Source organism: Anguilla rostrata, chromosome 6 (genome assembly GCF_018555375.3).
Source record: "Anguilla rostrata isolate EN2019 chromosome 6, ASM1855537v3, whole genome shotgun sequence".
Taxonomy (NCBI): domain Eukaryota; kingdom Metazoa; phylum Chordata; class Actinopteri; order Anguilliformes; family Anguillidae; genus Anguilla; species Anguilla rostrata.
Genome location: NC_057938.1, coordinates 36,905,193 through 36,930,168, shown reverse-complemented (window position 1 = coordinate 36,930,168; position 24,976 = coordinate 36,905,193). Strand labels below are relative to the sequence as shown.

The 24,976-nt window shown below is 42.4% G+C and overlaps 1 protein-coding gene across 3 annotated transcripts in view; it reads left to right on the top strand.

The window, feature by feature from the left end:
• LOC135257053 (brain-enriched guanylate kinase-associated protein-like) overlaps positions 1–13,418 on the top strand; it is a 56,048-nt gene extending 42,630 nt beyond the window's left edge. For all 3 annotated transcript variants that reach the window (XM_064339453.1, XM_064339454.1, XM_064339456.1), the window contains 3 exons: positions 5,602–5,709; positions 6,823–6,906; positions 8,603–13,418. In XM_064339453.1, the coding sequence (XP_064195523.1) occupies positions 5,602–5,709; positions 6,823–6,906; positions 8,603–9,976 (1,566 nt within the window). In that variant the 3' untranslated portion in view covers positions 9,977–13,418. The remainder of the gene's footprint in view (positions 1–5,601; positions 5,710–6,822; positions 6,907–8,602) is intronic.
• The last annotated feature ends 11,558 nt before the right edge of the window (positions 13,419–24,976 follow it).

Below are 24,976 nucleotides of genomic sequence, written 5' to 3'. Positions count from 1 at the left end.
ACAATGTCACATTTGAAGTGTATCATTGATTGATGTCTCTTTTTTATATCACCCTATTCCACAGGGCATGTTCTGCTCACTGCAGGAAACTGTTCAGATAAACACTCTAAAGGATGAAGCCTTCCACAAAATTACAGTCTTTTATCTTTCAGCGCTTGTGTTTCAGAACTCAGAGCTGTAATCTGTAGCAACCGTTAAGCAGTGGAGCAGTTGAGCTCTTTGGCTCTGTACAGAACAAGACATGTGTACGCACAAAGATAAAGAACATGCCCGCAGACATTAACATGTGACATCGGACCAGTTGATGCCAACCTCAGTAATGGCCACTCCATTTAGCCCTCGTATCAACTGAAGAGCATCGAATTGCCGCTAGGAAAAGTGTGAGAAGATAATAGTTTACCCTGGTAAGCACACTACAAGCTAATGACTCTCAGGAGGATCATTTATAAATTAGTGGTACTGGGTGTGTGAGAGCAATATAAAATTACAATTTATTTTAATATACAAACTTGAGAATCTTAGTTCTTGTTGTTTTCTAATGTTAGCCAGCTCTAGCCTCAGGTATCAGCTTATAAACATGGTAGTAATATTCTTCTCTATGCGCTGACCCAGGGTTGGTTTATAGAGTTATTTTTATAGAAAAGTACAGTTTTATAAAGTTCCATATTTTATAGTGGGCATGGCTGGTATTAGGATTGGTAAGAAATCACTCATATGTCGAGTCAGAAGAAATTAGCTACACACTTGGGCAGGAAACAACTGTTTGGCAAAGCTCGGAATGTATCAGGTCTGCGGTGAACATTCCTGAGAATTAGGCTCCTTTGACACTCTGTTCATTTACAGCATGTTCCTCAGGCTCAGAGATAAAGCTGGAAACAAAATGAATGGGGACTCCTGTGTGGTGCATCTAAATTGTGTGATTTACAGTGTAGCCTGGACTGATTCTGGACTATGGCAGGGAGTCTTTTGGGAAAAGCTCCTGTTCATCAGCCTGATAGAGAAAGAGTGGGGCAGCCAACCCCCACCCTCTCCCCACACACACACACACACACACATTTTCAGGGAGGAGAACTGCTGATCCAAGAAACAGCAGACTGTTGGATTAATGAATCACTGGGTTTTGGAGAGTAGAATTTTTGGGAGAGAGAATTTTCAAACAAATTTTCTTGTACAGCTTTTATTGGTGACTAGAACTAATGTCACGTTTTGCAGTGCCCGGTCAGCCAGCTAGATATAATGCTTAGCTACAGTAGATAGACCTGTAGATAGCTAGTCCAGTCAGCTAGTTATCCAGATAAATAGAGAGCTAGCTGAGGCTGCTATCCTGTGAGCTAACTGACTAGCTAATAGTTAACTGACCTGGCAATCTAGAGAGATAATTATAACTAACAGCTTGGGTAGCTGGGTAAAACACATTTATTTTAGAAAAATGGGCTACACTTCCCCATTATTGTCTCTAACTAGATTTTACTATTGCAATTCTCATTCGCTTGCTTCCTGTCCCTCAATTGGGACTACAGTAGTGCTGGTCTAAGAGACCTCCGTAGACAGTCACCGTTTGTTACAGAGGCTACCTGTGGGGTAAACAGGAATTGGCCATTGTGTCACCCAGGCATTGTCTGTTAGGGTAGGATAATTCCTGCCCCATCACTTACCTGGAGTCAGCGGGAGATTCTCCTGCTAGTACATGCCCTCCTGACAGGGAATAATATGAAGGACCGACACATCTGAAGTTGTTTGCATTCAGATGATAAAGATAATGACTCGTAGCCGAGACCGTGAATGCTGATCTTAGGAGTGCTACCTTGGTACTAGCAGGAGTGTTAGTGGGGTACTACACATCCTGCTCTGGCTGTAGTTATTATTATCAGCAGATATTAAAAATAAATGTTTTGATTTCCCTTTAATGAAACCTACAAATGCAAGGTTCTAAATACTGAGGATGTGATTACAGCAAAATCTGAATTTGTGATATTACTCCCAAGATTATGTTTTGTTCACGAAAGCAGGCACAAACTACCTTCTATGCCTTTTTACTGTAGAAACAAATTGCTTTACTTGGGGAAAAAAGATGGCTTGTGGCTCACTATAACAGAGTCCTTATGCGCCTGATGGAGAAATAAAGATTGATGTCTATTTTATATAAAAGACTCTACAGATATATGCATATTGCCATGTATTTGAATAATAATTTTTTTTGAATAAAAAGATTTTTTATTTTATTTTTGCCTTGAGCATACTTCAGCTATACTGAGCCTTCCCTTGTTGCTTAGCGTTTATTTCAACAAAGGCATTAATGAAGAAAACTTCAAAAAGATTTAATTTCATGTCTTCGGCTTTTTCAGCTGACTTTTGGATTGATTCGTTAAAACCTGGCAGATTTTTTTTTTTTTTTCCAAGAGGATACAGCACATTTTATCTGTGTTTGTCCTCAAAGCTTATTACAGTGTCCTCCCTTCTCCCATATAATTGTCTCTCTGAGGGTTTGAGCTGTGTTTGTTAGTGCAGCCATCTACATGCTAAAGGGTGAAGAGCTGTGCCAGCATTGCAGCCCACCAAATCCCCCCCACCCCTCCCTTGCTGCACTGCCCACCCACGCAAACTCGCCTACATTCGCCCACACAAGCAGGTCCGTTACAAAGAACAGTCTTTCAGTGCCTCTGGTACGGTTCGCTTCCCAGCGTTAAGTAATTAGGGAGACTAAGTCTTCATGAAATTCCTCTGGTGGGTGGAGTTCTCATGTGTCAGTACAATGCTGGCTTCACACAACGGCATCAAAACACTTTGCTCATGTCAAAACACTGATCTGAAGTGAGACGCTATCGATGCGTGATGTTTACAACCACTGTGGTTTTGCAAAGAGCCACTGCTCCCACGCTCTCACAGGTTTTAACCTGTTAGCTACCAAGGGCCAGTCAGAAGCACCAAGATTTAGCCCTACTTGTCCATTCTGTGTTCTTGGTCAGCTCTACTCTGGGGGAAAGTATTCTGGGCAGAACCAAACTGAACAGTGAGGAAATCAATCTGCCCTGGTGCTCTGTCAGGCCCAGGTAAAAAGTGCTACTCCAAGCTTGAGGGTTAGCAAACGAGGTTACCCAAAAGCCAATTATTTATGGTTGGAGTGGGCCATGAGACACTCTTGAAAATAAAAACTTGTTTTCATGAACATTTATAATATATTATCCATATAAATTCATGTTAGCCATGTCAAACACTGCATTTCTTATGAACTGTACACTTCACTAGTTGCAGTGCACGTACAGTTTCCTGAACAACAAAGAAAAAGTGTAAAAAAGAGCTGGCACCATGTACAATTCTGATACAAGTTAGCTGAGAACATAAGCACACCTCCCACATTTAAGAAGTGTCAGATTGGCAGTACAGCACACGTCCATGAAACAATAAGGAAGAAATTGAATAGATGATAAAAACTTAGTTGTTCTCTTGATGGAGCCATTTGGGGGCATCTCAATAATACAGCATGTGGTTATTACTATTACTTATTTTTCTACCATTATTCGCACACAAAGCGTTCCTACCATTGATGTTTGTTAGAGTTCAGTCTTCTTGGCCTTGACAGCAGCAGAATCATAGATTATGAATTCAATGTGCTTTGAGTGGGTAATTAATAACCTGCTGAGTGCTGCATGGGCTGCAAGACTTCACCAGTGCATTTTTGCCTCTTAACAATGTACCAAACAATTGATTTCAACACTCCCAATGGCTGTGTCTCTTATCGAATGATGAGATTAACTAATTTTGTAAAAACACACAGCTGGCCAAGAAACAGCTGAGCAGCCAATTGTCTGATTACTTTTGGTCCCCCAAAATGGGGGGGGCTATGTACGAAAAGTGCTGCAGTTCCTGCACGGTTCACCCAAAATGGGCGTAAATTCCCTCGGAATAAAGCTGACAGTCTGCACTTTAACCCCATAGTCATTGTTTCATTTCAAATGCAATGTGCCGGAGTTTAGGACCAAAACAACAAAAATTGTGTTTTTGTCCATGGGTGTTAGACATTACATCTCAGCGAGAGCCTCATGGCATTTTTGTTTGGGTCGTTCTGCCATAATTAGGACTCTGTTGATACTACTGGAAAATCCGCAACCATTGTCCACATAGTACAAATGTGTGTAATCGCCGGTGCTGTACTGCTGCTAGGGGGGAGTGCGGTGCACATAATGCATTTCAGTCCCCGCGGCGTTGGGCAGCAGAAGGAAAGGCTCTGAGTCTGAGGGGAGCTTAATATTACAGCCAGCAAAGCTCAGCTGCATTGCAGTGACTCACTGTCTGCGTTCGTGTGGCGATCGAAGTCTGAAATCACCCTTGCTCTTCAAATTGTGACAGCCTTCCATTGGTCTTATGCAAATCCACCTCCTTAATGCAGCTTCTCTTTCTCAGTACAACTGAGGCAATTGGGAGCTGTTGTTAGTCATGGTACGTTCTCAATATGTGGCGGTGGGGGAAACGGGAACCAGCAATGTTTTTGGTGATGTGGTGCGGATGTGGTGGCAGTCTCATGGCACCGGCGAAATTGAAATTACTGCACAGCCGTCTGTTTAAATGCTAGTCTATGATAAACTGTCACCATGGAAAATAATATAAGAGAATCATTTCCAAAAAATGTTTTACTTGCACAATAAAAACAGATAAACTGAAGATGATTATATATCTAGGTGTTATTTCCATTAAACCTTTTAGTATCTACTGTACTACGACTGTATATTAGTATATTTTACTATATTTTTACTAATATTTGTACTAATCATTTTTCCCGGACCAGTACTATGACTCTTTAACCTAAGCCCTCCACTTTCATGTAGTTACACAGCTCTACCTTCTCATTGTTCAGGTGCTGTTGCGGGAGTCATTCTTTTTCAAAAACTGTTGCATTGCATTACGAGAACTTCCCCAGAATGCATGCTCTGTTCTGACAAGCACCAATTTAACTGGGAGCTATTTCAAAGTCTAATTGAAAAAGATTGAAATATTTGAAAGACATTTGCACTGTATTAAAGCAATAACTCTGTATTACATGCCCAGGCCGGTCCACTTAAGACGGTAGATGCAGAAAAAAGGCAGTGGGAGGTCGGAGGTGGGGGGGTTTCATCAGCCAGTGCCTGCAAAAAAGTTATACCATCAAACTGAATCATAAAAACGGGTACAGACTTCTGGTTTCCTGTTTGTATGTGCAAACATGAATGATCATGGGTGTGGCCAGTGCTGTATTGGTTTGGTGGAGACATCTCTTTTAATAAATTCTAAATGCAGAGCTACAATCACTGTGAGTTAGAAAATATGTAACTCAAAGTGTGAAGTAAGACGCACAATAAATTTGCTTTGCAGAATTCAAGGCTGCTGGGATATTGTGTTGATTCAAAAGGGTTCAATGAGGGTCTGGTGAGTCTGACCCAGCCTCCGCACAGATCTTACATCTGGACTGCTTTTACCAAGAACTGCTCGATGACAGTCACCGCCAGAGTAGCTCTATGTGAACAGCCTTTGCCCGGTCAATGATTTTTCAGTTTTCCATTGTTGCCGTCATTGATGTTTTCCACTACTCACAAGCCCGCCCTTTCACCCCCCTCCCCGCCCACAAAGTCTCAGCACCATGACGACGAGAGGAGAGCCCTAAGCAGAGAGATCATCGTCCTCAACAACCACCTCCTGGAAGCCAAGATCACCATTGAGAAACTCAGAGAGGACAATGTGAGTGTCTTCCCTCAACAGAAAACCTGTTTATGACCTGGCTACTTTGCAAGCTAATTAAAAAAGTTACATACAAGCAGTAAGATATAATGAATGTGCTGCCTGTGTTTCACAATGAAAGGAGCCCTTTAAATTAAGTTGTTCTTGGTAACAGTTTTACCCCTGTCTCTGAAACTGAACTCAGTTACTGTCTGTTCATCCCCTTGGTGAACTTCTACTGAGGAAAAGCAATTCCAAGGTTGACTCTGGTTTTTGAACGAGCCCTGTCGCCTTGTTGCTTTGCTTCCCTGTACTTGTGCTTCTTTATCTCCGCCATTGCAGTAGCAAGGTACAAACGCTCTGCTGAAACCTGATCCTACCCCATAGGCTCTGTAGCCACACTCTCCCCTCGACAACTGCTCTGTGGCGGTCAAGGCTGATATCTATTAAGCTGTTAGCGTAAGCTGGTGGTCAACTGGCAGACTAGCTCACTATATGGGCTGTTCAACTGGTGACCAGCTGAAAGTTTAAAAAAACACAGCTTAAACCAGCTTAAGATAACATTAAATAATTTAGGAAACATTGGGTAGCATTGTTTTGGTACACAGCTTGTTTAATTTGTGTGACCTCGGGTAGTTAATATTGTTTGTTGCAACTTGGCCTCATTTCGATAGCAGCACTTTTAACGACACTCCTAGATTTTGCAAGTTTTAATGAATGACTTATAGACAGTGTTTTGTATGCATGAATACCAGCATTTTTGTACATTGGAAATCATTTTTGTTGAGATCAAACATTAAACTTAACTCACCTTTGCAATTACAGTCATCTGGGTCTAAACTGGCTTTTCATTGTTAAATGAAAACAAAACCCAGCAGACCCTGTGGCTTAAGGATAGTTAGGCTACCCTAGAGTGGTTGCCATGTTGGTTGACAGTGAGAACAAATTTGAATGATTGACTTATGAACAAATTTATGAATTGATTGATTAATGAGTTGGTTGGTTGGTTGACTGATACTTAAATTGGTTGATTGATTGGTTGTGTGGTTTATCGATTGATTGATTAATTCATTGACTGAATGAGTAACTGATTGATCGAATCAGAATCTGACACTGGCACTCGTCTCTCTGCAGGAGCTGTACAGGAAGGACTGCAATCTGGCTGCCCAGCTCCTTCTGTGCAACACACCCCACCACAGAGCCCTCAAGCTGTCTGAGGTAATCCTCACATATTATTAATTTATTCCGCCAAAACACAAGGCACCTAACAGTGATCATAAAAGTAATGTTTTCTCACATGGTAGAGTGCACAGAGTGACAAACAATAATCCCTGGGAGCAACATCAGCTTGCACTATGATGGCTGCACAATGTTTATTATGCCTTACACTACAATAGGCAGCTCTGGATGAGTCCAATAACATCCACAGAAAGCTATTCGCCTACCTTCGCAGGGGGCCTTCTGCCTCATTGTCCAGACTGGGTTGATTTTTGCCTTTTTGATTGCCAATCTGTACCTCACCAGGGTATGAATCCATCTTTATCCGCATAGTCTGATCCATGGACCCTCTCCAAAAAGCACTGTGCCTTGCGTTTTGTAGTGGTGAAATACAATGCAGCAGTCCCAGCTGAATGACTTGCGGGAGGTGAATTATTTTGTTTGGGGCACATTCACGATGGAAAAGAGCAGATCACACAGCTTCTCGGTGGCTTTATGGCTTCAGTACTGCTGGGCTGTAGTCGCAAGCCCTTCCCAATTTCCCCGGTTCTTTTCTCTGGCCACATTACCATACATTGCAAACGCATGCTTCCAAAGCTGTGTTTTCTGCGCAGAATTTCCAAATGAAACCTCAAAAAGGCCCAGCAGCAGGCTATATCCATCTGTTAGTCAGAAACAGGGTCTGCTCACAAAGATAAGCCGCCCCTCAGTGTGAAATTTTGCTGAGTGCGCTTGCAGCTTCTGCCAGCAACAGATTTCCTCATCTGAAGCACATGCAAAGAAGGCTGTCTCTATCTCAGGAAAGGGGCTGCCATCAGAAATCACAGGTGACACAGGGGCAGGATGATTCCCTTCCTACTGTAGATTGTTACAGCTGACTGAAGTCTGACATCTGATGCACGGCTATAGAAAAGCCAGAGTAGCCTGTCTAATGTAACCAATCAAAAACAGCGTCTGCCGTGGACCAAAATGAAAAACGATGGTGCTTTCTAGTGGTGCGCTGAGCTGACGCTTGTTCCACGTGCATGCGGAGTAGCGCTCTGTAGTCCACGACCAATCCTGACCGTCCCAGGGCCAGCAGTGGTCCCATAGCGCAATGCACAGTCGGCCAATGCTCAGCGCGGCTTGTTTTTAAGCATCTGGTGACGCATCTGTGACGTCTCTGCAACAGTGTAAGGAGCCACTCAGATTCGGGTGGCATATGGGGCACCAGAGCAAATTCCGGAGACAGATGGTTCCATTGGCTTTGATGTTCTATGAGTTCTCCATCACCTGCTTTGCAGCAGGCATCTCTGAATTAGTCATACTTCAGTGCCATTTTCACTTGCTCTCTTTTTCTCGTGCTCCTCAAGTTATTTTTGTGAACTATAAGTTCTTATTTGCCATTCTGACATGACAGGCTGCCCAAGCGTCATCTGGACATAATAACAATAATTATTATATAATTGGCACAGTAATAAAAACAGAATTGTATTTTTACATGAAAATAATACTTCGTTCTTGCATGATCAAAGGTCCATAGAGCACCCACTTTAATGCAGGCGCGGGTGAAACCCCAGCAACGCTTTTTCTCAGCTTAGATCCCTTCTCTATCTGCTCTCTCTCTCTCTGCTTTCTACCTGTCTGAATAAAGAGAAAATATGAAAGCAGGGCGGACTGTCCCATAAATAAATAATGCTTGATTCTCTCTGCCCAGCTGCCTGCTGATTTTCAGGAGCGTCTCAGTTTGCACATGGAGACCGCGGACCTCTGCCACTCGCCCTACTCGGACTCGGTGCCCACCACCATCATCGGCCAGGTCCTGGAGAAGCCGGACCCCGGCAGCAGCCTGGCGTCCCGCTGCGCCAGCCCGCAGCCCCAGGACGCGCGCTTCCCGCTCAGCAGCCCGGGCGATGGCGAGGGCGAGACCCTGACCCGCCGGGCGGCGTACCGCTGGTCCGACCTGTACTGCAGCGACACGGCGCTGTACTGCCCCGACGAGCGGCCGCGGCAGCGGCGGCAGAGCGTGGACCTGCACGGCCAGCCGCCGCTGGGCCTGCTCTGGGCCCAGAACTCCACCGACAGCAACGCCGAGGAGGACGCCGCCCAGGCCAGTCCCTCCCAGGAGCACTTTGCCGAGTTCGCCGAGTTCACGGAGTTCGTCACCTCCCTGCAGGCCTCCAGCTCCTACTCCAGCTTCAGCGGGGCGTCCGAAGAGAAGGGGGCGCACTCGCCCCCGTCCACGCCGCACCACCAGGCCCTCTACGCCAACTGGCGGGACAGCGACTACGAGCGCAAGAGTGACTCCTCCTACGAGCAGGACAGCCCCGGTTTCCCGGAGGCTCACGTGTTCCAGCAGGTGGCGCACGCCGGCCACCAGAACGGCGACTCCGGGCCGGTCTACGCTCGCGCGCCTTCCTGCTTCAGCGAGCCGTACCACTCCCCCCGCCACACCCCCGCCCACGGAGGGGCGTCCCCCCAGCTCTACCGGGACGTCCCGGACGAGGAGCCCTGCGGCCGCTGGAGACGGTTGAGCGTGGAGGACATCAGCGCCTGCTCCTACCGGAGCCCCGGGCGGGTCTCGCCCTACAGCTTCTCGGAGCAGCACTTCGCCATACGGCCCGCCAAGATCAAGCTGGGCCCGCTCTACAGTAGCTTCCAGGAGGGGGCCGACGTCTACTGCAGCGGGGGCGTCCTGGACCCCCGTTTTGTCGTCCCAAGCCGCAGTGCTAGCGCCAGCCCCAGCCCCGAACGGGACCCCGGCGGCCTCTGCACCCAGGATGGCATGCCCATGTACCTGGCCAAAGAGGACAGCCAGGAGTCGGAGCACAGCCTCCTCTTCCAGTCCGCCAGCTCCCGGGACAAGGAGAGCCCTCCAGGCAGCGCCAAGAAGGAGTACGTGGACATCAGCCCCAACAGCTCCGCTGAATCCCTCAACCACAACTCTCTGGAGGCCATCGACATGCAGGAATACCAGAGCCAAACCCCACTGAGCAAGACTCCGCCCCCTTACCAGGCGCTCGGCACCCTGGGACTTACCAGGAAGGACAGCCTCACCAAAGCACAGCTCTACGGGACACTGCTGAACTGAAAGGGCCCGTCTTCATTTGCATTTTTCGTTTTGACATAGTTTTTAACAGTTTAGGTGGAATGTTGTTTAAACTTCAAAGCCAGAAGAACGAGGCTGAGACGAGTAACTCGGGATTCTCACGACAAAACAGTGTCCTTGGATCCAAGGCCTTGAATTTTCTGTCTGAATTCAGTCAGTACTGCTTGAGTCAGAGCACTCTGTGACTTAATCCAGTTAAAGCAGGAGTTTTCTTCAGCTCCAGCTGTTTTTTTAGATATGTGGTGACGAAAATAAGACTAGTTTTTGGCAAGTCTGAGGGTAGACCTTTCTTTTCCACAGGACTGCAGCGTGAGTTCATATTTAAATCTCCCATTTTTTCCCTTCAAGAATTCATTTAAATTTTTGTCTAGTTCTTTTACCCTGGTTTGAAAAGAACATCATTTCCCTTTTGGCAACTTCCAAAGCAATAACTTGGGGCAACACCAGTAATGCTATGATCAACAGATAGGCATATTGACAGACACACTTCAAGATAACAGTTAAATTAATCATATATTTACCTATTGAAATATTCATAGACATATATTTATATTAGAGGCATGTTGACAAAGTAAAAAATTAATGGTAGACTAAAAGCCTGACTCTCCTCCCCCCCATTTTGATTTTAAGTATTCATGTACATGCCCCTTGTAACAATCAATTATTCCAAAATGTGTTGTATGAACTGAGAGGGAAATATGTTAAGGGTTCCTGCCTCTCGCCCAATGTAAATTGGGATAGGCGCCAGCACCCCCCGTGACCCTGACCAGGATGAGCAGGTATAGACAGTGGATGGATGGATGGATGTGGCGAGGGGTCTGGCACACAGTTCATGCTGCCCCTGAAGAGGGGTAACTGTTGGTATTGATCAAAAATTTTGTTGGCAGTCTTTCTTAATTGCCTCCATTACCCCTAGTGTGTTACATTATTTTAGCTTTCAGCCTTTTCAGTGGTTAGAGGTACGTAAGTCCTGTGCATCTGCTTCATGCGTTGGCGGATGCAACAGTCCATGTACTTGCAGTCACAGGTTTACAGCAAATTCAGGGGCTTCCCTATGTTTTGTGTGGAGCATTTCAAAAGGACACCCATGTTGGCTACACCGAGCTGACCAAGTTAGCCACCTTTCTTTCCAACAATTTATATCCATCATTACAGTAGATAATCGTAAAAGCTCTTAAAGGGCACACTGGGTTGTTTTTTTCAAAAAACCCAAGAAAAATATGCACTTTTTTAGCTGCTGGATGACTCATCCTGTTAATACACTGCTCCAGTATGTGTATGTGCCAACATGACCCAGCATTGATTCTTCACTGTCCTGGATCATAATGAGTTCATATGTCATTGATAAGCATGTCCAATCAAATGCTCGTCTTGGGTTACATTTTCACATGAGACCACCCAAGGTGCCTTTTAAGTGTTTCCAACAGTCACAGTATTTATTCCCTAATCGAATGCTGTGATCCATTGAAGGGAATAAGGCTATAGACCGTGATGGTCATTTTATGGGGACTGAAAGTCTCATTGCACAAACCTACTTGAAACAGGCTAATGTTGGCTGCAGTGAAAACAGCCGCAAACAATTTTTTTTAACTTTATTTATTTGTTTTTTAAGAAGATGGTAATTTAGGTATTCACAACTAATTGGACAGCCCCTAGAGCAGGGTTGCACAGTGAGAGATGATTCATTTCAGGATTTCATTCCAGTTCTGCCCTTAATTAATTAGCTTAGTCATTTATTTGATGTGAGATCACCGACAAATTCACAAGCAACATCTGCTGACTGCACGTGTATCCCAGAGAATGTTTGTGGTCTGATATAGGAGTGAACCAGCAATGAAGTACAGCTTTATCAGAAAAAGACTTGCAGGAACACTGGCCTTCCCGGACTGGAGATGTGAATGGTAGAGGCAAATTTCCCAGAGAGCTTGCACTACTTTTAGCCCTGAATAGCATAGACCAACATAATGGCTGATCACAAGAATCAGTTCAATGGAACAATCAAAAGCAAAACCTGGAAACTAGACATATAAAAGCATAACATTGCTTAAACAGATTATTTTCAACCATTCAAACTAAAGCCATTTCTAATTGGTTACTAAATTACATGTGAAATCACAGAACTAATATGACCACTAACTCTGTATCCCTACACATGTAAACAAAAAAATAAATACGTTTAGAAGTTGCTTGCCCTGTAACTGGAAGAACATTTATTTTTTCAGGTCAAATCCACAACACTTTTCATCAGAAGCCATTTGTAAAACCACTTTAATTCACTGATTGAGTACAGGTAGCTAATAGCTTCCACTGTATTGGCTGAGATGGGGATTCCCACTGAGGTTGCACTGTGGTTCAACCATTTGTGACCTCGGAGTGTGAATAGTATGTTTGAAGGAGAACGCCAATTCCACGCACAAGTGTAACCTGTACCTCTCCTCTGACGTGCTTCTTTGATTCAGCAGATTTTGGTAACAGGAGGATAGAGACCACGCCAGACAGAACCAGGAACTGAAAAGGGAGAGTAACCTGACACAGAACCTTACAATCATACTCAGAAATCTGAATCATAAGCATAAATCAAAATTAGTGTAGAAGAGAAGAATATCAAAGGGATCTGGAAGCGGAACCATTCATTTTAATTTTGAAACCAGAATACAAGCTTGAAATCTGAAAGAAAGCAAGAAAATAGTCCAATCCATAAATAAAGCCATAAACCAATTTAAAGTTATAAATCTGAAACAAAGCCAGAAACCAGACACCAGAATACAAGTAAGAAATCAGAAATAAAGCTAAAAATCTAATCCAGGAACCAGAATCAGAGCCAGAAACCTTAATCAGAGCCAGAAACCAGAATCAGAGCCAGAAACCAGAATCTGACCCAGAAACCAGAATCTGACCCAGAAACCAGAATCTGACCCAGAAACCAGAATCAGAGCCAGAAACCAGAATCTGACCCAGAACCCAGAATCAGAACCCGAAACCAGAATCTGACCCAGAAACCAGAATCAGAGCCAGAAACCAGAATCTGACCCAGAAACCAGAATCTGACCCAGAAACCAGAATCTGAGCCAGAAACTAGAGTTGGAGTCAGAACCAGGCCTTAAATAGGATATGCAAAACACACAGAGAGGTTGAGATTGGAGGTTTTCCCACAGAAAGGGAGTTTTGTGCTGTATATATTAACTCACTGATACAGTTTTTAAAATACACTTTGAAATAGGCATTGAAATATTGTTCCTTGCTGTATTACTGTTCTTTAACTTTGATCCTTTGGAAAAGTTCCATGTCTGCTCTACCTCAGATGTGATCCACACCTCTTCATGGAACAACACGTTGCGTGTTTATATCTACATTGTATTGCATGATTCTCTATTTTTGTTGTACATTTCTTTACTCAATAAAGAACAATGTGCTCACACTGAGACTGACTGGTGTCAGAGTGTTTTCATGGCTATGTTTTCTATAGCTTTGTATTGCTGGGAGTGAAGTACATGGCCTTGTGCATTCAAATTCAACAAATATTGCATTTGTTGAATTATTTTTTTTAGTTTATTGAGTTCTTCCTGTATATTCTGAGACTTTCCAATATGCCAATGTTTCAGAAAAATAATGCGGTGATGTTGATGCTTGAATTTGAGTCTTGGTAAATGCTGTCTTTCTACATTTCCATTAGCACAAGATTATATAAAATGCCTCATTGAGAGATGGTAATTATTTAAAAAAACATAGTGGGACTGCTGCATGGTTCATCTTGTTAAAAAACTGTTCCAGTGTGCAGATGGGCCCCACGATCTGGTTTGAAAACCACATCAGTGCCAATGGATGTACAGCCCAGCAGAGTGACCTATAAAATTGGCCATAGTTTTGTACAAAGAAGGGCCAACTCAGTTCCTTCTTTTGTGTGTGTGTGTGTGTGTGTGTGTGTTTGGATCATAATTAGGAGTTATTTTGAATTGTTCAGGGTTTTTCTTTTGTGGCTTTAGGATTCATTATTTTTGTTCTTCATAGATCAACTAAAAGAAGAACTAAAGGCCATCGTGTTTGTTTTGCATTTGGGTCTGTTTGAGCACTGCAGATATGACTGTTCTGTAATTCCTAATAATCACAGCCTTCTTTTATTGTTATTGTTTCATTCCTTACCACATTTTGCAAGCATAATACTGAAATGTGTTTAATTTTGATAAATTAAACCTTGGAAAGTGCAAATTTCTTCTGAAAGGTCCTTGTTTTGTTTTTATGTTTCACTTCGGCTTTGAAAAGTTTTTTTTTTCTTTTTTTTTTTAAATTGGGGTGTTTAAAAAAGCCTATTTAAAACATAAATTAGCATGTGCATCGGGCACTGCTTTCTCACATATTCATCATGCAAAATCTTTGAATTTATCTGAAGATAAAAGTCTTCCTTTGATTTTGTCTGATCAGAGCTGACTGTGTCTGGTATATTACTTTCATTTATTCTATGACTGCAGTGGGTCTGCCCTTGAAACAACCATGAGAGGATAAAGAGTTTGGATGAGGGCACATGTGGATGAGGGGTTGCGGAAGGGGTTAGAAAGATGTGGCCCATAGGCCAACAGTGATCCCTGGTTATATGTGGCATTGGATGTAATAATGACCTAAATACAGAAACCGACAGCAAAGACACTAATTAATTTAATTAATTAATCCTGTTTGGCTATTGATGGTACACAAATTACTTTGTAACTGCTGGATGGTAAATCCCATTAATACGCAACTCAAATGTGTGGATACACTCCCCGTCCTGGTATTGAATCTCGATCATGCCAATGCAAACTGCGGTGAGCAGCATTGCACTGAATTGGCATTGAACTGGCTGTGACATTGCTGACAGAAAAAAAATTGAATTAAGCTTGTTTGCTTATTGGATATTAGTTAAGCTTGTTAGATTTGTGGCTACAAAATGAGGGTACAACTTAAATCATGTGAGCAGCCATTTCAATAAACAATTCAAATTGAATTAATGTATTTTGACTTTTCGAAGTTATGTATATTCCAACAGCCCATATACCTGAAGGCATTATATCTCAGAAGTTCTCCTGTGTTTGCACAGGATTTTGAATTGATATCTAGTTCAGTGTCTTCAATATTCATGTTGTTCTTCGTGTTTAGCCAAGGTTAAATCAAATCGATGTACTTCATCCATAACCTAAAAAGTCAACATAAAATTTCAACTAGCATTTTTATACATAGAAATTCATTTGTGTTGGCATTTAAATTTAATGTCACCCTTTAGTTGAACTGTTTTTGTTTCAATGTTTTACCACAGATATTTTACCACACAATATTATAGAAAATAAGGATTCCTATTTTAATTTGGATTCTGGATAAATCATAATCATTCAGCAGCCTTGAGTCCAAGAACAAACTTCCTAATAAAATTATTATTATTAGGGGACAAGCATCAATGGGGTGTAGGCACGTATTGTATGTGTTAGAATCTTTCACTATTATAGTTTCTGCCTTGGGAGTCTATGGGAGCCCATTGAACCGCATAGTGGATTTCTGTGAAATTTTGATAAAAGACAAACCAAGACATCTAGCCACCAGGTTTGGGGTCACTTCATCCACTGCTCTAGCTATAGTACTCCAAAAATATTCTGGAACTATTGAAGCAATGAGTGATTATGTGGCCAAATGTACAAAGGCACAATGAAGCAAATTCATTAGAATTTTTTTGAATTTATATTTTTTTGCATATAAATGATGCTAATTAAAATGTTCCCTTTACAGGTTGACAATGAGTATAATTGCATATGGCTGCAAGATATTGAACCAAACTTTGCAGGGTGACCAATGTTGACATGTCACATCAATACAATGACATTTCATTCACATGAGGGCACTATATACTGGCAGTTTGTTCAGTGGCTTAATATTGGCTGTTTATTATTATTATTATTATTATTATTATTATATATAAATAAATTTAATTCTTCTGCCATTTTTTCTTCAGCTCTGGCAAAACTGGCATGTTGGTTATTACTGGCAGAGAGAGAGAGTTACACCAAATGGCCAGTGTGCACTGATTGGGCGCTCGATGGCAATGTGCCCGTCAATTGAACCTGCTTTCACATTTGCCTCAAGGACTGTAAAATCTGCCACATTCAATTTCTTTCCAATTTGAAATTCTTGACAATTACTATAATTCAATCTTGTCCTACTGCTGAATACATGTGCACACAATTTGGTATATACAATGTCTGCACCAAGTTTGAACTTTTGCAGAAAAAAGAATAGTTCCAAAAATAGTTTCTATCTTAGAATTATGACCACAGTAAGCCAATTAATTTGGCACTGGCTGTGACTTTTCACAGAAATGCTTAGAAATTCCAAACAGTTTCAAATAGGGACTAACTTGCTAGTTACACTGGAAGTAAACCTGATAGTTACATTGACAGCTACATTACGGGTCCAGCCCTACAAAATTTGCCCAATTAAAACATATAGTAATGCTACAGAGCTTCAGATATTCAATTAAAATCCATGTTGTTTTGTAGAAATTAGATACATGCTGTAGAAATTAGAAACAAGTTCCGCATTGGGAACTTACAAACGTGATCTAAATTGGTCTCTATTCTGGATTATCATTATTCTTCTGTCATGTTTCTCAGTTATGACAGAAACTCTTGGTCTCTTTGCATACTGACTGTGGGGTGATTAAAATGATACATGACCAATTGAAATCACAATATTTAAACAGTCATAACTCTTGACCTATAGAGATCTCTCTACCAATAAAGACAGAGATCTCAAACAATTTTGCATCTTAAACAATTTACAAGAACATGCAGTAGCAGTTTGACATATCATGATGACACAGGCTTCAAGAGATTTCAAATCTGCTGCAGTAACCCATCCCATCATTATGAGTCTGTAAATGGGTCTACGGAGTGCCAGTCAAAATGTAGAAGTGCTCAACATTCAGGTGCCATTGTCACATATAACACAAAAAAACAGAACTCCCCACGCCCCAAAATAATCATAAAGTCGACACAAATACCGCTTCTACTGCTTCTTCCCTACCCCAAACGCACTTTAAAAAAAAAAAAAAGGCCTCACCCATGCCCACAGCACACAGCGGTTTCCGTCAGTCATTCAATAATTTACTTCCGAGTTGCTCCACCCACACATCACCCTGCAAGCACTTTCTCCTCTTACTCAGATGTAGCAGCCCACCATTTCATCCCATGACAAATTCATGCTCAAAAGCTTGGAGATGCAACATGCCTGAATGAAAATAATAAGCAAGATAATTCAAATCTATTCCAATAGCCAGCAATGATGTACGGCAAGTGCATCGTTTCCTTAAAAATTTTTTTAAAAAAAGCAAATGTGTGACACAAATGAATTTCAAGTGCCTGATAGATCATTGCGTTCAAGCATGATCTGGATGATGAGCATGAGCATTTGCCAATAACAATCTTCTTTTTTTAAGTATAAGCAGATGGGCTATTTTTGCAGCCTGAGAACCTGGTGTCAAGCTACTGCTGGCGAGCTGTGTGCGAAGAGCTGTCGTTTCCATAGCAACGCACAGGGAAGGGAAGCTGCAGCTAATTAAGATAGCCACATCATTCAGACGGTCGCATTGCACTGTACACGTACACATCCATCAGCAGAACGACACATCCCCTTTACTCGGGATGGAAACCGCTTCACGTTTCTACGATGTAGAGCGAGAGGGAGAGAGATGAGGGCAAGTGTTTGGAGGGAAGAACGAAAAAAAAAAAAAAAACGAAACAGCCTCTTCATGTTTCAATTAAGATTCTTAATTAGCTTATCTAAGAGGGGAGATAATGGGAGCTCTGCCTTGGTATCTCAGCGCTTGCAGAAAGTTTTTCACGTCTCTTTCTGCCTGGAGACAATTCAGAAAGCAGTGAGAGAGTGCAGACTACAGCTAGCCATGCAGAAAGCAGCTCAGAGCTGTAGGAAGGCTCTGCCACGGCTGTACCCTCAGGTGAGGTACTGCCGTTTGAATTGGTTTTAACACCCAGCTGTATAAATGGACCATTTAAGCGAGGTAAGGTTGCTTGTAATATGTAATCCGCTAAAAAGACAGATGAGATGCTGCTCCTAAACTGATGGAGGAGAGACAATGGTGATTTTCACTTAAGCTGCGGATGAAAATCAGCTGCAGCTTCAGGCTTGAAATGTGAGGTGTAGCGTCTCAGCTCCGGCCCTCTCCCCCAGAGGAAGGTGAGCTGGACGAGTTACACCAACCAAGTATGACCAAAGAAAAGAGGGAGAAATCTGACAGAACAACCCCCCCTCCTCCGCCCCCCCCCCACCCCCCCATAATCGCACAGTAACAAAGCCCCCGCTTTCATCTGCATGATAAACAGGACCCATGTCCAATCCCTGGGCCTGCCGTGAACCTCAAAGGCTGGGGCGGTGACAGACAAGCCTGAAATTAGATTAACTCACTGAAGAGGAGGTGCCCACTGGACCGGAGGGATATATTCGGTATTGATCGCCGGTCTTTGCTGAAGTGCTGAGCTGCCAGGACATTTAATGGGATTGTGGGGCAATTAGTCCCGGGCTGCGTTGGCAGAAACGACAGCAAGCAGCAACGAATCACACCTCCCGGTCTTGTAGGTGGCTGACAGGCTTCACAGTCCCATTTGGCCGGTAACTAAGTTAGCGTGCGTGCAAATTGGCGCAGCATCTCACTTTAATCTAGCAGTCATTAACTTTCCATGAATGCAAGTTGCCCTTATGGTACAGGAGCAGCCTCGCCTCCTCATCAGTATCACCACCAATATTTTTCCTAATTTCTTTCTCTCCAGTTCGGAATAATCAGTAGTGCTTCTTGAGTCACTGCAGTACAACCTGCATCCTCACAAGAACCCTGTCCCTGAAACATCTATACATATTACATTCTCTCACCAGTGACTGCTTTCCACTCCACAGGCCACACAGTACTACAGATGATTGCTAGTGCTACTCAAACGAGAGAGAGACTGTACTGTATCTTTCACTGACAACAACTTGTAACCTCTGGGCACTTCGCATGTCATTGGAAGGAATGAATTCAGCAGTAAATTTAGGAAACTCTGGCTAATTAAACCCCGGTGGGTTGGGGCCGCTCATGATTTGAAAAGGTGTTTCTCAAGAATGTGTGACAACCCCATGTCAGTGGTGTATTCCTGGACACTGGTGGACAGGCATACCCTAAAGGGAAAATATAATACAACAAAAATTTAAAAATAAAAGTCAGTCTTTGCAAAACCAGCTCCTGAGAACATACGCTAAGCATGTTTATGTTTACACAGTTTGATAAATGGTCCACCAAGCTGAAACTTGTGTAGTGTCACTCACGCAGTAATGGCTGAACACTGAACTCTGCATTTTGAGGTGGCTGAACAGAATCAGAATCATGAGGTTGTGATGCTGGTTACCATGGTAACAGGGGAAAGAATGTGCAGCTTTATGCTTGACAGAGGGTTGATAGAAGTGCTTTGGAATGTCAATGATAAACTCTCACTTTCCACAATACTGTGCACACACATGTGCGCCCATGTACACACACACACACACACCCACACACACATTCTTACATTTTTACAAGGACAAGCACACATTTCACCCACAAATGTGCACAAACACGTAAGTGCACATACACGCACACACACACACACACAGACACCCGCAGACAAATGTGGACACACATTCACAGCTCACGCTAACTTCCTCGCTTGATCTTCCTTGTGGAAATATGCAAGGCTAACGTACTATAGTACGGAATATCAAACTGCAACTGAAAAAATTAATTTGCTTCTGGCCGGGTCCTTTTTATCACCTTCTGCAAGGTGAGAATGAAGAGGTGGATGAAAGCTGCGCGGTGGTTTGTGGTTCCCTCTTTCACAGAACGAATCGCAAGCCCACGCCATTAGCACCGTGAACCGGGATCAGTGGCCTCTCTCCGTCACAATAAGCCAAATCACAATTAATTTGATTTCCCTCCGGGGATGACTCACGATGACTCAGCAAAGTTCTCCTACGAGCCAGACTCGAGCTACGGTGACTGGAAACGCCTCTTTCGATTCACAAACGCCCCCTCCCAAAATGACCTACCTGAATGAAAACTTCAGAAGCTGCTCTGCCTGCCAAATATGTACATATTCATCAGATTATAAACTCCTGTTTTTGTCTTTTTTATGACCAAATGAGTCAAAATGAGTGATTGAAATATTTAAACCATTTAAATACTAGAAAATCCACTGTGGTTACTCTGTCCATTACAACAAAAAAAAACCTTTTTTCATCAACATTCTGGAACAAAATTAATTTCATATGTTTCCACACTTTAATAAGTATGATGTTTCTCCAAAAATTTTCCAGCACATGCAGGAGTATTATCCAATTTTTCTTACGCATTGAAAAAAATTAACGTAAGCCATTTCAACTACACATTTTGTCTATGTCTGAGCTATCAATGTGAAACCATTTTAGTCTCAATAGAAACGATGACAATTTATTTGAACAAATCAAAATAGTTCTTATTTCGCATTCACACAAGTCAATGATTGACAGCACAGAATAGCTGTGTGCGAGTCAAGAAGTCTCAGCACGTCTCTCTGTGATGGAGTAGCCACGCCCTCTCCGCCGGGAAGGACTCTCTGGAGAAATGCGATTAGCGACCTGTCTCAAGCTATCTGGAATTCCCTGTCACAGCTAGAAAGTCTAAAGGGTTCGGTAATAGAAAGCGAATTTCACTCTCCACGTCGTCGCCCGCACCCAGCACGCGAGTTGAGAAGAGCAATCATTTGCATGTCAGACTCCAGGTGATCAGGGAGGCCACGATTGGGGATTTGCACAGCCTCATGATACTTTAAATATTTCCACCCTTGTTTTCATTACATCTTTCGCAGTCCTAAGAGAAAGGATCAAATTTATAACATTTTTTTTTCACATTTCCTCTTGTTAAAGGGCATCAGTGAATTAATTACTGTACTATAAATAATGCATAAGGATTAAATAAGGAACTACTAGTGTCATTATTTTTTCTCAAATGGCAGAGCTGGAATATATTTGGACAATCATACCATGCTGGTGAACAAATGACATGCATATGAAAAAAATGCTTTTGATAAATGTTCAAAAATGTAACAGAGAAAGGGAGTGAGAGAGTCATGAGAATGAATAGGGTTTGCCTACTTTTATTCATTTTATTTTAATTACTTTTATTTTTTCTTCTCGTTTACGGAAGCCAATAAGCCTCACAGTAGCCTGACAACGCGATAATGACGCTCAGGTGAAGTGAAGACGGCCATGTGGATGAATGTTGCTATGGTTTCTCGTGAAGCAGTCTCAGATGCTGATGACGTTAGAACATGTCCCAGAATGACACTTTTGATATCTGCCTGGCCAGTCCCTACCCACCTGTACAGAAAAGTGCGCAACTGTTATAATATTAATATAACATTTCCTTACTTTGCTTGGCAGATGCTCACATCCAGGGCCAATTATAAAGTAATTGTAGGGAAAACCATTAAATGCGATAGCCACAGGAGCAGCCAGAAAGACACTATTGGTACAGAAATGCACTTGGCACAGTAAATTTGCAACGCATTCCACAAAGTGCTCAAAAGTGTGAAAAGGAATTACTTTTAATTAATTCTCTTGCTCCGACTTTTTTTTTGGGACACTCTCCTTAAATTTCCTCTAATCCAATGGAGTCTTCACATCTGGAATCAAATCGCTACATTTTAAGTATATATTAGTCCCAAATTTTTGGTTTCCTTATTTCCTAGTTTTGAATGTCCATACAGTAAGCCTGACACACTGCTGGAGTGTCTTCCCGTCAAAGATTACAGGCTGGCACAGGCATCCTCCAAAACTTGTGCTGCCAGCCCCTCTTCTGAGCTGTGCAGCCTTAGCTCCAGAGAACTACACAACTTGCGCAATTGGCACAGGCAGCCCGCGGGCTCCCAAATGAACAGAGGAGGTGCTGTTGTGCAAAGAGGCAGTATCCTGCCAAGTGATACCCTGCCTGCCCTGCAGTACTCCTAGTGCTGCCATAGTCAATATTTAGTTCCGGTCCAGTATTGCTCTTTCTTCAGCTCAGTGGTTCTCAAACTAGGTCATAGAGACCACAGTTTATGCCGGATTTCATTGCATCCAATCTCTTGCTCAATTTAGGTTGTTGAACACGTTTAAATTCTTTCATTATTTTTTCCTTAAGCTTGTTAACCCATTGTGGTTTTGGCTTGTTATCATGTGGTTGGAACAAAAGCTAGCCTACACAGGGGTCCCCCAGGACCAAATGTGTAAACCATTGATTTAGCTGGATGAGTAAATTGACAACCCCCCCAAACTCCATGTTTATAGTTCAAAATAATGGTTTATGATCACTTTATTAATAATAAACACTATATTTTCTAAGGAAAGCTGGGTCTGTTACAGTAAATCCTCAGGAGGGATAGACTGTACAGATTAAAGCTTGGAGGCAATGTCTTTAAATTATGCAATGCACTGAAAAATCGGACGCAAATGTAACAGTTGGTTCAACTATAAGCTATAGCATCAAACAAAACAGGCTGAGCTTTGGTGTATAAAGTGAGAGAACATTTGCACTGCTAATTGGACTAAATTTGTAAAGTGACAAACACAGATTTTGAGTCAGAAGAGAAGTACTGAATAATTCAGGCAGTGTTGAAAGTTGTTTCCTCTTTATGTTAACTCAACTAAAGTTAAAATTGAATGTGGCAGCCAGGCACTCAGCCTGACCACAAATGACAATGCTCACTGGAGTCTTAACGTAACACTCTCATCATAGTCTTATTTAATTGCTTCCGCTCTGTAGTCCATAGCAACCACCAACAGCTGCGGCAAAAACACTCAAGAGGAACACTGTGCGTGCTGGATTGAGGGCTTAACATGAGAATAAATTAGCTTCTTTGCTAAACTACAACAGATGCCACCATCTGCTGGACTTTACTGCACATAGCAATCAAGTCAAATGTTTAATTGATTTGTTCCTTCCAAGGAAGTGTGGGGGCAGGGATGGGGGAGGATTAATATTAATTTGAAAGACAGGCACATTACAGGCCCGGATGAGCAAAGGAACAGGTTCAGATATCATAGGATTATCAAACCGATCTTTGTTTGGTCAAAGACAGCACGTTTTCTGACAAAACTAAGGGCTACATATTAAATTTTCTGGTCTTTTCTTACAAACAAATTAACAAGATAAGAGATACAGGTCAAAATAAGGCCAAAAGTCGGTGCCATCATTACCAGCAGCAATTTGTGGTCAACTGCATTCAGTGCAACAACTCGCATCAATGGTTTAAAGGTTTAAAAGTCACAGAAAGATCATGTAACAAATTTGTGCATGCCTTTTGGCTGGTCTCTTGTGATTTCTGTTAGCAAGATAACAGGCAGAGAGTATAATGTTATATGAATTCTTTCATGTGCGCTAACTTCAGCTAACATGCCAACATGGAGAAGAGAGAGGAGAAATTGGTCAGCAAAAATTCCTTCCCTGTGACATGAGTAGGTTATTCCACCCCTGCTTTCACATTCTCATTTTTTTGGAACTCACTTCAGCCACCTACTCTCCCAGCATTCGTCTTACCCCCTAAACACAGAGCAGTCCCCTGTGGCCCAAGGCCCAGATTAGTACAAGCATACTCAGGACATGAGTCTCCTGCTTATCTGCAGTGCCCATGCCGATCCATATACCATACAAATCACACCGCACAATTTGTACCAAAAATACAAGCTCACAGAGCACAAGACCAGGGTGGGCTATTCATAACAGAACCTTCTACAGGGTCTTTTCTTTATCTGAGAATCACTGTGTACATCACTTGTGTCTGACTGATTTGGCAACACTAAAATATTCCTCCAATTCATTGAAAATCTTGTGTTTTTTAATGCAAATAATATAAGAGAAACTGTCCAGGCATAATCCAACGGCCCCCTCTAGTGGAAAAAACAATCTTAGCACAGCAACCATTCACTCAATACATGTCTTTTTCAGATTCCTCTGTCCTGGCCTTTCATTGTTTCTGTATTTTTAAAATTTCAAATTCTCCAACTTGTTGAACAACAGCCTTGATGTTGGTGCGAAATCATTTCACACTTTCTCTCGCTTCTTTCCCAGCTCGTGATGACGCTCCTCTCTATTTTCCGACCAACTGTAGTACTCCAGTACAGAGCTCGGAAAGAATGGCAGCAGGTCCTTCTGGGGCAGGAGGGTGGGGTCTGAACACAGTGATGAGGTTTACACTGAACAGAGGACTATTTTTTTTTCTGATTGTCCACTCTTATAATGCACACATTTTGCATTCTTTGGAATAGAGAAACATAGAGATGTCAATATGATGTTGTATTGCCATTTTACATGAGTGTTCCTAACACATCCAAAGGATTACAGTAAAGAGGGAAATTAGTGCTATTTGTGTCCATCATTCTACAGCAGGGATACAGAAATCTGGCCCTCAAGGTCAGTAGTATTGCTCTATTTTCTCTTCTGCCTGATAGTCCATAGTCCATAAAGGTCATTGGTTGGCCAGAGATTACACTCATCTTGGGTGTTGGTTTAAATCAGAGGACAGAAATCAAAACCAGCAGTAACTACTGACTCCGAAGGCCTGGTTTGAGGACCTTGGTCTAGAGGATATAGTTGATCAAAATATTGCATAAAATTAGGGATTCTGTGAGCTTTGAGTTGGAAGTATCATGTTAAAAGCAAATCTCTTTCTACCGGCCTTTAAGTTCCGTAGTTTGGGAATTTAATAACTTACCAGGTCGAGCTGTGAGTGACTTTTGGCCGTGCTCAGGAAACACATGCGCATGTTAAACATTGTGTGTTCATTCAGACATAAGACAGGGCTTTTGGACTTTGTTTTAATCAATGGCTTTTACAGCTTATTTGCCTAAGAATGTACAGCGCTGAAAAGTGTATAACCCTGAAAAGTGCTGCATTTTTTGACATACAGATATCCGATCTTCACAATT